This window comes from Cetorhinus maximus, chromosome 7 (genome assembly GCF_964194155.1).
Source record: "Cetorhinus maximus chromosome 7, sCetMax3.hap1.1, whole genome shotgun sequence".
NCBI lineage: Eukaryota > Metazoa > Chordata > Chondrichthyes > Lamniformes > Cetorhinidae > Cetorhinus > Cetorhinus maximus.
The window spans coordinates 146,426,722-146,443,549 of NC_135885.1; the positions used below are offsets into that span (position 1 = coordinate 146,426,722).

Genomic DNA, 16,828 nt, shown 5'->3' on the forward strand with positions numbered 1-16,828 from the left:
TACTCTACTGAGCAAAAGGAGCAAGACTGAAATACCATTAACTTCAAGAACAGTGTTTATGAAAGAATGGTTAAACTCCTTACTTTATAAGGAGTGTTTGTTTACTGTTAAATCTCAGGCTGGTGATTCAGGCAACTTAATAAAAAATATTCCCCAAACACCAAAGCCTTGCTTTGAATTTTTCCATTGATCTGATTTCTTTAATACACATGATATATAACTCTTTCTAAGAACTTGCAGCCAAACAGAGTAACTTATTATTTGAATACAGAATTAATAGACTTATTAGAAAATAGTTTTTCAGTGCTTTCATTTATTCAGGGTGCTTGATAAGAGGTCATTTATTTATTGGAATGCTCGTCAATGATATTGTGTGATGTTTTTGTAAGTTGGTACGAAGCAACTGTTCAGATCACTGTTTCACAATGAAAGTTACTGTTTAAGGATAGAATTTGTGCAGCCAGCATTGACTAACTGGTCACTGTTTGCTGCATCTGGTCAAAATTTCGACAGCCATTGTGTTCAGCTCTTTTTCAATGCAATTGTTTTATTTCTGTATCGAGCAGAATGGTTAGTTTTTCCTGATGGTTCTTGGCAAGTAATTAACCCTGTGGCACATGCAAGCCTCATCCGTGGGGAAAGGCTGACCTACCACCTCGGTGTCTTTTTTTGGGATTTATTGGAATTGCGTGTAGGCCAGATCAGGTTAAGGAAGGATTCCCTTTCCTGAAGAATTTGAGTGAAGCGGTTGAGTTTTTATGACAATCCAACACATTTCATTTCAGGGGAAGTTTTTCTGATGCCAGCCCAGAAGTAACATTTCTTGAATTCACTTCACACCTCGTCCTGTGGTACTTGAACTCACGATCTCTGGGTTACTGGCCCAGTGCAAGAAAGACTAGGTTAACCAATTTATAAAATAGTGTCCCAGCACAGAGGATTGTATAATGAGGGCAGGTTCACAGCTGGAAGATGGTGCAGCAGATGTTGAGCTCTCTCTGATGTCCTGCTGTGCACTCCCCTCATGCACGGTCCTGTGCCAGGAACCCTAACTCATATTCTACACCTGAAAAACTTCTTGCAAGTTGATTTTACTAAAACCAGTCACATTACAAAACAATGGTGAGGAATGTGGTAAATTCAACTGAAAATAATGTTGTCAGAGACTGTGTTAATGTGTGAAACTCGGATATAAAGCTGCTTCTCTAACATTTATGAATTTGGGGGCTAAACTTGTTAAATTTAAATCCATGTCCCCATTAATACCCTTATATATTGAGCTCCTGGCACTAACCGATCCCAATTGTTAGAAGTGATCCATGAAAGAGGCTCTAAAGCTCCTCGAAATGTCTCGGTGAACGTGCTGTTTGCCCCCTCTTCTAGAATATTCTTGGCAATGATTGCCCTTGGTTGGCCACCACCAAAGGTTAGCAGTTAGCGGGGAGGCCTTTCACCTCTGGGACAGGCGCTCAGTTCCCACCCAGATGGCTGGGTGTCCGCTGGCTGTGCCATTCCTACACTTGGCCAATCTTACTCTAGTTCTCGGTAAGCGGAGATTACAGTGTGAAACTGGCCCCAGCAGATTGTGATGGGAACCAATCTTGGGTGTGCTGATTTAGGATTAATTCACAAGTGAGGCAGCGGCACTAAAAAAACAGCGGATTCCGAACCTCCAGGCCCAAAAAATTCAAAGTAGCCAAACCAGGGGGAGAGGTGGAATATTTAGCTGGAGCTGTGGGCTGTCTGGGCTTGTTTGGTTCAGTTGAGGCTCCCAGTTACATGCAGCCGCAGGGCTGTAGTTTGGATGCCCCTGATTCATGCGGTTTAAAGTGTAAGTACTGTTCTGCTGTTTTAATTGTTCATTTGATGTAATTAAAAGTGATTGCTGCTCAATTATCCAATTTCTTTATATTGAAGAATTAAGCCTTGCCGTTGTGTATAAACAGTGATGATTCAAGGCCATTGACTTGACTAGTTATACCAGCAGGGTATAATGGAAGGTTTTTGGTTAACTAGAGCTGAATATTTTCCAATTATTATTATTATTATTATTATTAGCTGAAAGGTAAAATGAGTGAGTGAATTATTACTATGGTTTAGGAAGACCCGGGTAGCATGAGGTGAGATTGGACAACTTGCCTTGTTGCACAAGGCAACTTTCTACCAAACACAACCTGGTGTGTCCTGTTGTATGCTCGATAGCTTCTGTACTGTGCAATTTGTCAGTGATGGGTGATTGTTGGTGAAAACCAGCTTTAAGGGTAAATGCCTTTAAATAAACAATCTGTGTATATCTGAGTGCTGCATATGTACAGTCTGTGTATTGTTGCCTCCTTGTGATTTGCATTATATCACATCCAAGTGTTAGTTTTATAAATAATTTCACTTCCGTTGTAAAATACAGTTTAAATAAAATATGCCTTTATAAGAGCATTGGCTTCTTTCTATGTTAAGTTTTGTTAACCTGAAATTCACTGATGTTATGTATGGCTTGACAAGCAGGCATTGCTGATTATAAAATGTTCCAGAGTAGAAACAGATCGCTCAGCCCGTCATTCCTGTGCTGGAGTTTTTCTTCACAAGCCACCCTATCTATTAATTTCATTTCCAACCTTTTCCTCAGTTATTGCAGCTCTTGAAAGCAGACCACTCTCGTGGGAGCGAGTCTATTCTGGCTACGAGATGCGAGTATTGTTCACAGTATATGGATTTACTGTATCCTGGGCCTACGTCCCATCATTTTAAATCCAAAATGTTAACTAGCATATACCTGAGTGATGTAATCCAATTCTATATTTGCTGCCTACATTCTTCCAGACAACTCCTCAAATGGACAAAATAAGGAAAAGATCCCATTCTAAGAATGAAACTGAATAATACATTGATTCCTTTCCTTGAATTCCTTGCCATTGTGGGAGAATAAGCAATCGGCACTGTTCCTGGGAAACTCCGGGCTCATGTTTGATTGCGGGGTTTTGCATTTTCAAACAGGTTCCTGTCGCAGGAGAAAGTTTCTGAGATTGTGTAGATTTTGAATATCAAACTGTTAAGATTGAAGTCAGGCATAAAGCGAGTCAATCACACATCATTGTTTCAGCTTCTACCTGTATATGCAGCACCGGTAGCACAGGCTCAGTGCAAGAATTGGGACAATTGTAATTGTGATTTCAAACTGCCCATATACTGAGCTTCAGCTTAAAGGGCTAGGTGTTAAATCATTCTAGAAAGCTATAGATCATCATTGCTACCACATGCCTTAACCCACTTAGTATCTGGGCAATTTGTACTGACCCTAGGTATTGATCAGAAAGTCTTTGTTTACTAGATTTCAAAGTAGATTATTGGGTATACTTTATATCCTCACTGATCTCTCTCACATTTAGAAGGCAGTCAGATAAACACTTCACTAGACTGTGTAACTTGAGGTTTGCACTGCCAAGCACATTTGTTAACAAATGGAGATGTGAACGTTAGTAATAATGGACCTCGTTTCCAGTTGAGGATTTACTTATCGAGAAGCCAGTGAGCACAGGGCTGATGGGTGAACAGGGCTTGGTGTGAGTAAGGAGACAGGCAGGAGAGTTTTGGATGGGGCCAGCTCTAAGGAGTGTGTTGGAATAGCTGAGTCTCGAGTTAACAAGGGCATGGATGAGGATTTCAGCCACAGATGAGCTAAGACAGGGGAGGAGCTGGATGATGATATGGAAGCGGATATAGGCAGTCTTACTGATGGCATGAGCATGTGGTTGGAAACTTACCTCGGGGTCAGATGTGACACCAAGAATGCGAACAGACTGGTTCAGTTCTGGTTTAGTCAGTTCTAAGAACTTGCCAACAAAGCTGAAGCCCATGGAATACAAGGGGCAGTAGCAGCATGCGTATGAAGTTGACTGAGTGACAGGACAACAGGGAGTAGACCATTGTGGGAGGACAGTGGCGATGCAAGGAGCAGGTCCACTGCTGATGGGTAACTAATGGGCCCTGCTTGTGTCACCCATGCCCCAAGAACAAACATTTAAGTATTGTTCCAACATGTTTAAAAGCGCTGAAAGCCTTTTGGAAGTCTTACAGGATGTAGCAAGGTAGGCATTGTGTGGTTGCAGCTCATAGTTTTGAAGATTTAATATCCTTCACGATTAAATAATGTCCTGGAACTTGCAGTAGTAATAATGGTGAGGCTGTACGCATTCACTTTTATTACTATATAAATCAGACAGCAAATTCTGGCATCTGCACATGGCACAGTTAATGACGGAAACCTGGCAGTTGAGTCAGTGATACCTGCTCCTCCACAGGGTTCACAGTTGAGTCAGTGATACCTGCTCCCTCACAAGGTTCACAGTTGAGTCAGTGATACCTGCTCCTCCACAGGGTTCACAGTTGAGTCAGTGATACCTGCTCCCTCACAAGGTTCACAGTTGAGTCAGTGATACCTGCTCCTCCACAGGGCTCACAGTTGAGTCAGTGATACCTGCTCCTCCACAGGGCTCACAGTTGAGTCAGTGATACCTGCTCCTCCACAGGGCTCACAGTTGAGTCAGTGATACCTGCTCCCTCACAAGGTTCACAGTTTAGTCAGTGATACCTGCTCCCCCACAGGGCTCACAGTTGAGTCAGTGATACCTGCTCCCCCACAGGGTTCACAGTTGCAGTCTTCACAGGTTAAATCATTAGGAATCAATTGATTTGACAGGAACCTCCAACAATTTGCACCTCACTCTCAACAAAAGGATCAATGAAAATGTTAAGCCTTGTTCAGTCAAGAGTAACTGAGTTTTTAAATGGCACACTTAGTCATAATTACTTATGAACAGCCTCTTTGACCCTGAATTCTTTTTACAAGTGTGGAGTCTTTTCTCTCCACAGAACATACAAAACTGTAGATTTTTAGAAACATAATTATTTTTTGAAGAAGCTTTTGTTCTGATATTTACATTTCTCTCTCAACTTCGTGTCTATGCCCTATTTTTTATTTCACATTCTGTACAGAGGTTTACATTCCATCTATATTTCCTACCTTTTACTTCCTGTTTTTCTGTCTGTGAGAATTCTTCAACCTGATTGGCCGATCAGTCTGCCTGTTGCCTGCTCTGCCAATTGATGTGGAAGGCGCCAAATTCAAACTGACATTGAGATAGCGGAAATCAGCACTGTAAAGCTCACTAAAACTTTGCGGGCAGCTTTTCCCAATGTCAGTGGTGTTCCTCTACTGCTGACTGCAAAATCCCAGCTAATAACATTCATCATAACATATGGAGTTTAACATCAGTTAAAAAAGTTGTAACAGTTCTGAGTTTGGCTGCTTTTTTCTTAGATGTGAAGTTGAAATAAATTAGAGAGGGTGGGGCAGAAGAGAGAAGGCAGAAAGACTATTTTTCAGACAACTGGGTGACATCAAATGCCCCAGATTAATTTCTACCTATTTTGATTCTCACTAAATTCACGCAAAAGTGAGTTTGTAGGAGTTGCAGTTTTTTTCCCTGTGTTAACCCACCTGCCTTTTTACCATCTGATGTAGGGATGATATTCCTCTCCCTCATTTTATACAGGGCCCAGAAAGGAGATCCCCCTAAACTTTCCTGTTTTGGAAGAGGAGAAGGATCATAGGGAGGGTACCAGGTTGACCAAGCAGCACCAGAGGCCCATGGCTCCTCATGCTGGTAACCTCAAAAACAGAATATCCCCATGTCAGTTTGAGCTGGCGTGTACCAGTGTTCCGATGGCCATAAGTCAAGTGACAGGACAGCTCCTGGAGCGCAAGGCTGTACTCTGCAGTCATGGCTGGTGAGCTGATCAGTGGCCCGATGAGTGTCATGTGGCACCTTAGAAATCATCATCGGCCTATTGAAGATATGCTTCTGGTGTCTGAATCAGTCAGTTAATGTCATCAGGTTATAGTCTCGGTTTGAGGTTGTGTATTGCCTGCATCATAAATTTGCCTTACAAAGAGTCTCCATCGAGGTGGCCCTGAAGGAAGGTGGGAGCAGCAGCTTGTTACTGCAAGAGGCTTCCATGCAACCCTTAAACAGGAAACCTTCTGACTCCCACCACTGTCCAATGTGGCAACTATTCTCTTCATACCTTCACTCTTCACTCCGCATATTCCTCAGCTGCCTTGTCTTCATGCTCAAAGCTGAGGTGTTAAGCTGAGGCCCCATCTGTCACCCTTGGGTGGGTGCAAAAGACCCCATGGCCATCATTTAAAAAAAATATATCAGGGGAGTTTTCCCAGGTGTCCTGTCCAATGTTTACCCCTCAATCAACATCACTGAAAACAGATTATCACATTGCAGTTCATGGGATCTTGCTGTGCACAGATTGGCTGCCGTGTATTTCCTACGTTACACAGTAATTATGTTTCAGAAGTCTTATATTGGCTGTAAAGCACTTTGGGATGTCTTGAAGTTGTGGAAGTTGCTATGCAAATGCAATTTCTTTGGATGGTTAAGGTTCCTGATAAACTTGGGGAATTTGTAGGAAATCTCCAAAAAAATTGCGAGAAATCAGTAATTGGCTAAAATATTAACATTGCTAAACCAATGGATGGTAAAACTGTCATTTGAACCCAGGAACCTTTCAAAATCTCTCACTCATGGGTTATTGTCCAGCTCATCCCCACTCACACACAAATCATTCTCAGCCTCATTGCAATGTATTCAAATATTTAAATGAAGCCAGGGCTCAGTTTTGGCAATTCCCAAATGTTGTCTGACGTGTCGGGTGGGAGTCAGATCGAGGATGCTGACCAGAACCTTCTGGATCCCGGTTACCTGTCCTCCTGAGTGATCAGGATGGGGAAATGAGGAACGGTATGATTTAAGGAAATGAGAGACATGATTTGTGACAATATCGGTTTCCTGAATTAATGAATAGTAACTTGTGGAGGTCGTGCTGACTGAATCCCCTCTCAAATCTCTTCATTCAGTAATTGGTAAAATTTATCCCATTGATTTTCCCTGTGTGGTGGGTGGGGGCAGAGGGTGGGGTGAGGTGAAATGGCTCTACTTAAGGAAGACAATTGGTAACAAAAAGTGGGCTAAAATTTCCCCTCAACATCCCCGGCAGAAGGATCAATGTAACTGATGATCAAACTTTCCCATAGCGGCTTTGGGATACCACAGTGAACGGAGTAATGATACAAAATCTATCCACACAAACCACATACGCCCACCGACACACACACACACGCCCACTGACACACACACACACACACACACCCCACTCGACACACACACACACCCCACTCGACTACACACACACACACCCCACTGACACACACACACACACACACACCCCCCACTCGACACACACACACACACCCCACTCGACACACACACACACACCCCACTCGACACACACACCCCACTCGACACACACACACACACCCCACTCGACACACACACCCCACTCGACACACACACACACACACCCCACTCGACACACACACACACACCCCACTCGACACACACACACACACCCCACTCGACACACACACACACACCCCACTCGACACACACACACACACCCCACTCGACACACACACCCCACTCGACACACACACACACACCCCACTCGACACACACACACACACCCCACTCGACACACACACACACACCCCACTCGACACACACACACACACCCCACTCGACACACACACACACACCCCACTCGACACACACACACACCCCCCACTCGACACACACACACACCCCCCACTCGACACACACACACACCCCCCACTCGACACACACACACACACCCCACTCGACACACACACACACACCCCACTCGACACACACACACACACACCCCACTCGACACACACACACACACCCCACTCGACACACACACACACACCCCACTCGACACACACACACACACCCCACTCGACACACACACACACACCCCACTCGACACACACACACACCCCACTCGACACACACACACACCCCACTCGACACACACACACACCCCACTCGACACACACACACACCCCACTGACACACACACACACACACACCCCACTCGACTACACACACACACACCCCACTCGACTACACACACACACACCCCACTCGACTACACACACACACACCCCACTCGACTACACACACACACACCCCACTCGACACACACACACACACCCCACTCGACACACACACGCACACACCCCACTCGACTACACACGCACACACCCCACTCGACACACACGCACACACCCCACTCGACACACACACACACCCCACTCGACACACACACACACCCCACTCGACACACACACACACACCCCACTCGACTACACACACACACACCCCACTCGACTACACACACACACACCCCACTCGACTACACACACACACACCCCACTCGACTACACACACACACACCCCACTCGACTACACACACACACACCCCACTCGACTACACACACACACACCCCACTCGACTACACACACACACACCCCACTCGACTACACACACACACACCCCACTCGACTACACACACACACACCCCACTCGACTACACACACACACACCCCACTCGACTACACACACACACACCCCACTCGACTACACACACACACACCCCACTCGACTACACACACACACACCCCACTCGACACACACACACACACCCCACTCGACGACACACACACACACCCCACTCGACACACACACACACCCCACTCGACACACACACACACCCCACTCGACATACTCACGGACACAGACAATCATCTTTCTGTGTAGCGACCTGTTCACGGGTGGTCCTGGGACAGTGATTTCAAACTCTGAATCTTGTGTGTTGCAGCACATCGTAAAGAATCTGCTCCTCAGGTTTTATTACCAGAAGAAGAGAAAATAATTGTCGAAGAAACCAACAGCAATGGACAAACGATCATCGAGGAAAAGTAAGAGAAATCTGAGCGTGGTTCTGTGCCCTGTGTGTTGCATTACACAGGTTAGTAATTAGTATGAATTACTAATCCAAGTGAACGAGCTCCGGGCACCGTTCTCAGTTAGAGAAGGAACAAGTTGAGTGGGTAATCTTGGAATAACAGCGGGGTCCCTAGGCCAAACTGTGGGATGTGTCCCAAATGGGAAAAGGCAGATTTTCTGAGCCAGATATTGAGAAGCCCCATGAGTGGGTTCACACGTTTCAGACACCTGACATCAGCACCGAGATCCTTCAAGGGTTTACATATCAGGACACGATTGACAGACTGGGTGGCTTTTCTCCTGAATAAAGGCGGCTGAGGGGTGGCCTAATAGAGATGTTTAAAATGATGAAAGATTTTGATCGAGTGGATGTAGAGGGAGTGTGTCCTCTTGTGGGGAGGAGCATAACAAGACGCCATCAATGTGAGACAGCAGGAAATCCTATAAGGAATTCAGAGGAAACCTCTTTACCCAGAGACTGATGAGAATTTGGACCTCACTCTCTCAGGGAGTGGTTAAGTGAGTGGGAAAGATACGTTGAAGGGGAGACCAGATAACCACATGAGGGAGAGTGGGATAGACGGTTACAATCACAGATTTGGATGAGGAAAGATGGGAGGAGGCTGGAGTGGTGCAGTAACAGCAGTGTGGACTAGTTGGGCAGAATGGCCTGTTGCTGTGCCATTAATCTTATGTAATTCTGGACAGACACACATACAGTCAAAAAGCGCAGGAAGTGGGTGGACTCTGGGGAGAATTTTGCTGATGAATTTACAATAACTGGGCTAGTGAAGTCTCATAGATTGTAACATAGTTTGACATCAGTGCCTCAGCTTTTTGCTTTGAGTTTCATGGCTGTGTATGGTGGGGTTTCGGTGACTACTGGAACTTTGAGACTTGCTGCAGAATCAGTGCTGTCCCACCTCTCCCACGCTGTTGCTCATTAGAGCTAGGACAATATAGCCTCTACCCTTTTAAAGTTCAAATCCCTGTTCTCGTTAATGTACAGACATCCCATTTCAATGCTAAGAGATCCTGGTACACTGATTTAGGATTGATTCACCACACTGGATAAAGTTGGATGTTTAACAAGTTTTAAAGAAATAGAGAGGCGGGGAGGGGAAGGATGGAGCAAAGGGGAAGGTCTGTGATAGGGTGGATCACAGGAAAGATTAAATAACGGAAGGGGTGATGGTGCAAGGCAAAAGGAAATGGTAATAAGACCAGCATAAAAAAAACCAAAGGATGGGTCTGGAGGAGGTGTGAATGGGAGCAGCACAATCATTACCAACAGCTCTCATCTGAAAACATGGGACCGGTGTTTGTGGTTTGAAGACCTGGTGAACTCACTGATGACCCTGGAAAGGCCTGATCGACAGATGAGGAGCTGCCCTCAAGCTCCGGCTGTGTTTCATTGGAACAGTGCAGGAGCCCAAAGCCAGCAAGGTCGGAGTGGGGCAGAGAATTAACGTAACAAGACAGTGAAAATCCAGATTCCTGCTTGTGGACTGAACAGAGGGGCCTACAAAATAATGACCTCAATGTTTCTCTTTTCTTCCATTAATAATTACCTCAACAGCCAGAGTGCCATTTTTATCTATTTCACAAGGTACAATGAGGTACAGAAGCCAATGCTCTGGTTCTGCTCGTAACCTGCCCTCCACTGTATAGATGATGGAAATAACTCTGCATTGTGAATGGCAGGATAGATCTGTTCCTTGATTTTACCAGTTGATAGCTAGGGAAAACACATTGTTTATCTTTGTTTCCCTCTTCAAACAGGAGCCTTGTGGACACTGTTTATGCACTGAAGGATGAGGTGCTTGAGCTAAAGCAGGTAAATAGATCACTTACACTCGATCTCAGGGACATTGCGCTGGATTCTTTCAAAGAATTTCCCCCAAGGAAATTCATTGTCAGAGAGTCAGTACTGAGGGAGTGCTGCACTGTCAGAGGGTCAGTACTGAGGGAGTGCTGCACTGTTAGAGGGTCAGTACTGAGGGAGTGCTGCACTGTCGGAGGGTCAGTACTGAGGGAGTGCTGCACTGTCAGAGGGTCAGTACTGAGGGAGTGCTGCACTATCGGAGGGTCAGTACTGAGGGAGTGCTGCACTGTCAGAGGGTCAGTACTGAGGGAGTGCTGCACTGTCAGAGGGTCAGTACTGAGGGAGTGCTGCACTGTCAGAGGGTCAGTACTGAGGGAGTGCTGCACTGTCAGAGGGTCAGTACTGAGGGAGTGCTGCATTGTCAGAGGGTCAGTACTGAGGGAGTGCTGCACTGTCAGAGGGTCAGTACTGAGGGAGTGCTGCACTGTCAGAGGGTCAGTACTGAGGGAGTGCTGCACTGTCAGAGGGTCAGTACTGAGGGAGTGCTGCACTGTCAGAGGGTCAGTACTGAGGGAGTGCTGCACTGTCAGAGGGTCAGTACTGAGGGAGTGCTGCACTGTCGGATGGTCAGAACTGAGGGACTACTGCACTGTCGTAGGGTCAGTACTGAGGGAGTGCTGCACTGTCAATGAATCAGTACTGAGGGGGTGCTGCATTGTCAGAGGGTCAGTACTGAGGGAGCGCTGCACTATCGGAGGGTCAGTACTGAGGGAGCACTGCACTATCGGAGGGTCAGTACTGAGGGAGTGCTGCACTGTCAGAGGGTCAGTACTGAGGGAGTGCTGCACTGTCAGTGTTTGCTGACTTTTGGATGAAATAATAAGCCAAGGCCCCATCTGCTCTCTGAGATGGACATAAAAGATCCCGTGACCCTTTTCCAAAGAAGAGCAGGGAGTTCTATCCAGTGTCCTGGCAAATGTTTATCCCTCAACCAACATCACTGGAACAGATCATAGAATGTGGGCTTCACTGGCTGGGCCAGCGTTTATTGCCCATCCCTAATTGCCCTTGAGAAGGTGGTGGTGAGCTGCCTTCTTGAACCGCTGCAGTCCATGTGGTGTAGGTACACCCACAGTGCTGTTAGGGAGGGATTTTGATCCAGCGACAGTGAAGGAACGGCGATATATTTCCAAGTCAGGATGGTGAGTGACTTGGAGGGGAACTTCCAGGTGGTGGTGTTCCCATCTATCTGCTGCCCTGGTCCTTCTAGATGGCAGTGGTCATGGGCTTGGGAGGTGCTGTTGAAGGAGCCTTGATGAATTCCTGCAGTGCATCTTGTAGATGGTACACACTGCTGCTACTGTGTGTCATTGGTGGAGGGAGTGAATGTTTGTGGATCGGGTGCTGATCAAGTGGGCTGCTTTGTCCTGGACGGCATCAAGTTTCTTGAGTGTTGTTGGAGCCGCACTCATCCAGGCAAGTGGGGAGTATTCCATCACACTCCTGACTTGTGCCTTGTAGATGGTGAACAGGCTTTGGGGAGTCAGGAGGTGAATTACTCGCTGCAGGATTCCCAGCCTCTGACCTGCTCTTGTAGCCACAGTGTTTATTTGGCTGGTCCAGTTCCGTTTCTGGTCAGTATCTGAGGAGTTGCGAATGGTGCTGAACATTGTGCAATAATCAGTGAACATCCCCACTCCTGACCCTATGCTGGGAGGAAGGTTATTGATGAAGCAGCTGCAGTTGTTGGGTCCGAGGACACTATCACAATGTTGTGTGTCGGTTCTGACTCTGAGTGAATTAGTTGCTGTGTTTCCTCCAGTAACTGAACTTCAGAAAGTTCCTGATAACCTGGGAGGGGCTTTGGGATGTCCTGAGATTGTGAATTTTACTGATTCACTCTGGTCCTGGCTCCAAATAACTTCCCAAAAAACTGCACATGGAAATTAACAAACAGAGACCCCAGTGAAATGGCCCCTCCCCCGCCAGCCCCCTCCCCCACCTGCTCCGCCCTGCATCCCCCTCTGTTCCCCCCACCCCCCTCCCCTCCCCCCTGCTGGCCCCGCCCTGTGGTCCCCCCCACCAGCCCCTGTCTGCATCCTGGGCCCATGGCTGCTGGTCTGTAAGAGACAATTTGACTGTGTCCCGCTCACATTTCCACTCCAACCTCTTCACTAATCTTTCATTCTGGCTCTTATGTTCCAGGAAAACAAGAAGATGAAACGTTCATTGGAGGAGGAGCAGAGAGCTCGCAAGGAGTTAGAGAAGCTGGTTAGAAAAGTTCTAAAGAATATGAATGATTTCTCTTGGGATGAAACCAATTTATAGTGAACTCGTATCTTCAGCTACAGCAGACAGAACTTAAACAGGCAGCCTGGGGATGGCTGCTTCTGACAGCAAGCACTTGTCCCTCTGCCATTGGCTTATCCACTATTTTAACAAGACTTGGTACATTTTAAATAGGTCAGCCATCCATTAAAATAGCAAACTGGGGATCACCATGTGCAAGTGTTGAGTCTGAGAGTATTTCGAGCAGTAACCTTTAGCTTGTGCTAGTGTAAGTTTAGTGTCCAGCGTTTCCCAGAGGGTGAGTATGGAAGCCAGCCCAGCTGATTTCCTCCCTACCTGATTTTTCCGTCCATTAATGTCCTGAAAATCTGGTGTGTCACCTTCTGCAGCAGAATTGCCAGTCAGACAGAACCCAGCACCAGGAATGTGATACTCCTGCAGTAACTGCATCCGCAATTGTAACTAATAAGAAACTAATCTTCTGGGAATCTGATGTGCCTTTCATCGATTAACGTCAGCGATTTGAGGTCGGATCCTGAATGAGAGGAGAGCATCGGTTGTTGAACTAGCCACGTGGGGATTGCATTTTAGCTCTGGAAACACAGAATGGAATCTGGCGATTTCAGTGATGGGTTCTGGTTTTACCTACCCGTCTGATAACTAACTCCGTTTGATGAATGTGCAGCATTTGGTTGGAAATTTCTTCTGCAGATGACACTCAGTGAAAGCAATATCTGTAAACCTGTGTGCTGTGAGTGAAATATTATGCACGTGAAGCTCAGTGCTTGAGAGGGCATGGTTGTAGTCTAACTCCAGCCTAACTCCAGTTCTGTGCATCACCATGGCAATGCTTTGAGAGTCTCTGATCTCACCAGAAGCTTCCCTAGATTGGAAACCTGGATCAGAGAATCGGCCAGGGAAAGGACATTCCCAGCTTTAAAATTGAGGATGATACAGGCAGACTGACTTCTTCTAACCCCTAGTCCAGCAAGGCTTCACACTGGGAGCTCCACTGTATAGGATAACCCTTTATAAGATTGTGTGAAAGGATGACCAGGACATTCAAACATAAGCGACTGTGAGCTCTCACTCTGTTGAACTTGTGACCCATGTGCCTCTTGTCTTGGGCAATATTTAAAAGTTTATCTTTCTAACGTAACACTTTCCTCATGATGGACATTCTTGATGTAATATGAAAGGTGCTTGTTATCACCCTCTCGCACAGCAATCCTAGCCCAAGGCAGGGCAAGTAACTGGTGAGGACTGCGGAGAGATTTCTGCCCACATACGCAGTGCTCATTACAGAATCACAATTAAACCTTTACATTTAAAATCTTGCCTCTTTAGTTAAGATTGTTATTTTGGGGGCAAGAAAATAAGTTTGAGACATTAACTTTTCCCATTTTCTGCTGACTGGGAATTCTCGCTTTCCAATTGGACAGATAATTGTGAGTTGCACAAGATGCATTTCTCTCTACAGCTGAGGCTCAGGACCTGATTTATAAAATCTACCCATTCACTTTTCAACTTTTACCTAAATATTTTTAGTGATTAGGCTGGTAATTAACCAAAGTTAACTCTGACAGAGGTTCGCATTTTACAAGCACGATTAGTTAGTTCTGCAATATTTCTTTAAATAGCCAGAACTTTAGTTGTTGTTGTAATTTATACTATGGAATAATCTACACTAAAGCATCAGGTAAAACTGGAAAAAAAAATTTCTTTTACATTTTTGTTCAGGTTTGTGTGTCAAGAGTTGTGGCAGCTTCAATACTCCAGCAAGTTAGTTCAGCATCTGCCCCATGGCACCATTATACGTCAGTGTCTCTCTCTCTATCTCTGTTGATACACATCCAAGTACAAAGGCCAATAATATGAGGTCATGCTTTCTTGCACACTGGGAGTTGACCTCAGGAAATCACGGGTGCATTGATTTGTTCTAATTCTGGATTAAAGTACAGAAAATCAGAATGTTGCCCTGTATTCCAAGACTGGAACATGGTTTTATACAGTCCTCGCTACATGGGCAGTCCTCGCAACCCATGGTCCTGAATCTTCTTAGTCACGAATAAATTAATTCTCAAAACTGTCAGAGTTTTCCAGCTTTGACTGAAAGTTGTGGGGATGAGTCACAGTAAGGATCACAGAAGTGTCTATTGTGTGGTATGAGTTCCCAGGGGCGACAGTGTTACTGCTGGGACTCAGGTGCCTGCTGCATGTAGGTACAGCTATTGCCATTGCCGTTTGGATCAAGGTGCAGTGATCACTGCATCTAAATGTTGAGAGATGGGAGAAGTTGTAAAATAAGTTGCCCGGACCTCGGTAACCCAGATCCAAACACTATCGTTGGTTTGTTCCCAGCTCCTTTACTGCATCTAATCAAATTTAACCGTGTGAGACCAGCAGAATGTGTGATCTGGTAATGCATCAAATAAGGGATATAGGGCTTAACAGCTCCTGCTATTTCTGTCTGGGACATGGACTTTGTTTAAAATTTTAACTGGTCTTGCTGATCCATTCCATAGATAGCGGTAGTGTGGGCTGTGAAGCCACTTGGGATTGGTTCAATTAAACTGTTATTTTTAATCCTGTACATTCCTCTGGTTAATGGTGATGGGACATTGGATCTATTTTTGGTTAAATGTGAAGTTCCTTTTTGAATTTTTCTTTGCATCAGCCTATTATAATCAGCCTGGCACATCCAGTTCTCCCATCCCATCTCCCTGTGTCACTGAACTGTGATTATAGGGACTCTGAAATACCTTTTGTGACTATTGGGTGGGTTATTTAATGGGCAGGTGATCTGAAATGTCTGCTTTAACCCTAAGCAGCTAATTAGAAAACTCCTGCAATGTGTTTAGCATTTCCCCAGCTGTGAAAAGTGTAATGTGAGGATTAAACTTGCCTGGATATTTCCTGATGAAGTGAGATTTCTACCGCTGACTGATATTCATAATTTAGGATTTCCTGTGTAAATATATCTAATAAAATTATTAACTGAAAGCAGAATTTCCTTACCCTGACTGAATTGTTTATGTTTACATCCCATATGCATCCACTTAAGTGCAGTCGACAAATAGAGCAAACTGCAGATCACAAGCTTGGCATTTGTACACCGTGGTTACCTGTTCATTGTGGGGAGGCTTTGCTAGCTCTGCCCGAACATGCCTAATCCAGGGTATTCCTGGTTTATCGACCATTGTGTCAGACCCTGCATGTGTTTCATTAATTTACATTCCCAAGGGAATCTCTGGGTGGAATTTTAAGGCCCCTCCCATTGGCAGGACTTTCTGTCCCTCCGAAGTCCATGGATAATTGAAGGGATCGCTGCAATTTGCGGCCCCTCCCCTGCTGTGAGGGGGCTGTAAAATCCGGCCCTCTGGATGGTCACAATCTAGGGCCTTTATCAATGGGTGATGTCACAGCTCTCCCTGACACTCAGCAGTTTGATGGGGGCAGCATCATATTCAGTCGCTTTGTTTGTATTTAGTGAGCCCTCAGTGGAGGAGGAATTTACCTGCAAGATTATGAATTGTTCAGAGGCAGAATCATGAAGACATCCAACTAAAATTCTTCATCAGTAAGATTTGCCTCAATTTGCATCGTTAGAATGCAGTTCACCCTAGCTAGATGGGGCAGCCTAGTGGTTATACAAGCCAAAAGGGTAAGACTTCAAATTTGCCCCCTGACAAGTTGAGACGTGCATGGTCTTCAATGTTTCTATTGTACATTAGGGGTTAAAACCATCTTCCTGCACAGAAATAATGCCCAGTT

At 45.6% G+C, this 16,828-nt stretch overlaps 1 protein-coding gene across 3 annotated transcripts in view; it reads left to right on the plus strand.

Moving 5' to 3' along the window:
• The window catches only part of LOC144683069 (rho guanine nucleotide exchange factor 7-like), a 109,367-nt gene extending 93,300 nt beyond the window's left edge, over positions 1-16,067 (plus strand). For 2 of the 3 annotated variants that reach the window (XM_078546095.1, XM_078546093.1), the window contains 3 exons: positions 8,813-8,912; positions 10,723-10,777; positions 12,971-16,067. In XM_078546095.1, coding sequence (XP_078402221.1) covers positions 8,813-8,912; positions 10,723-10,777; positions 12,971-13,093 — 278 coding nt within the window. In that variant the 3' untranslated portion in view covers positions 13,094-16,067. Of the gene's footprint in view, positions 1-2,632; positions 2,936-8,812; positions 8,913-10,722; positions 10,778-12,970 lie in introns of those variants that run through there. The other variant, XM_078546094.1, reaches the window with a different exon arrangement.
• The last annotated feature ends 761 nt before the right edge of the window (positions 16,068-16,828 follow it).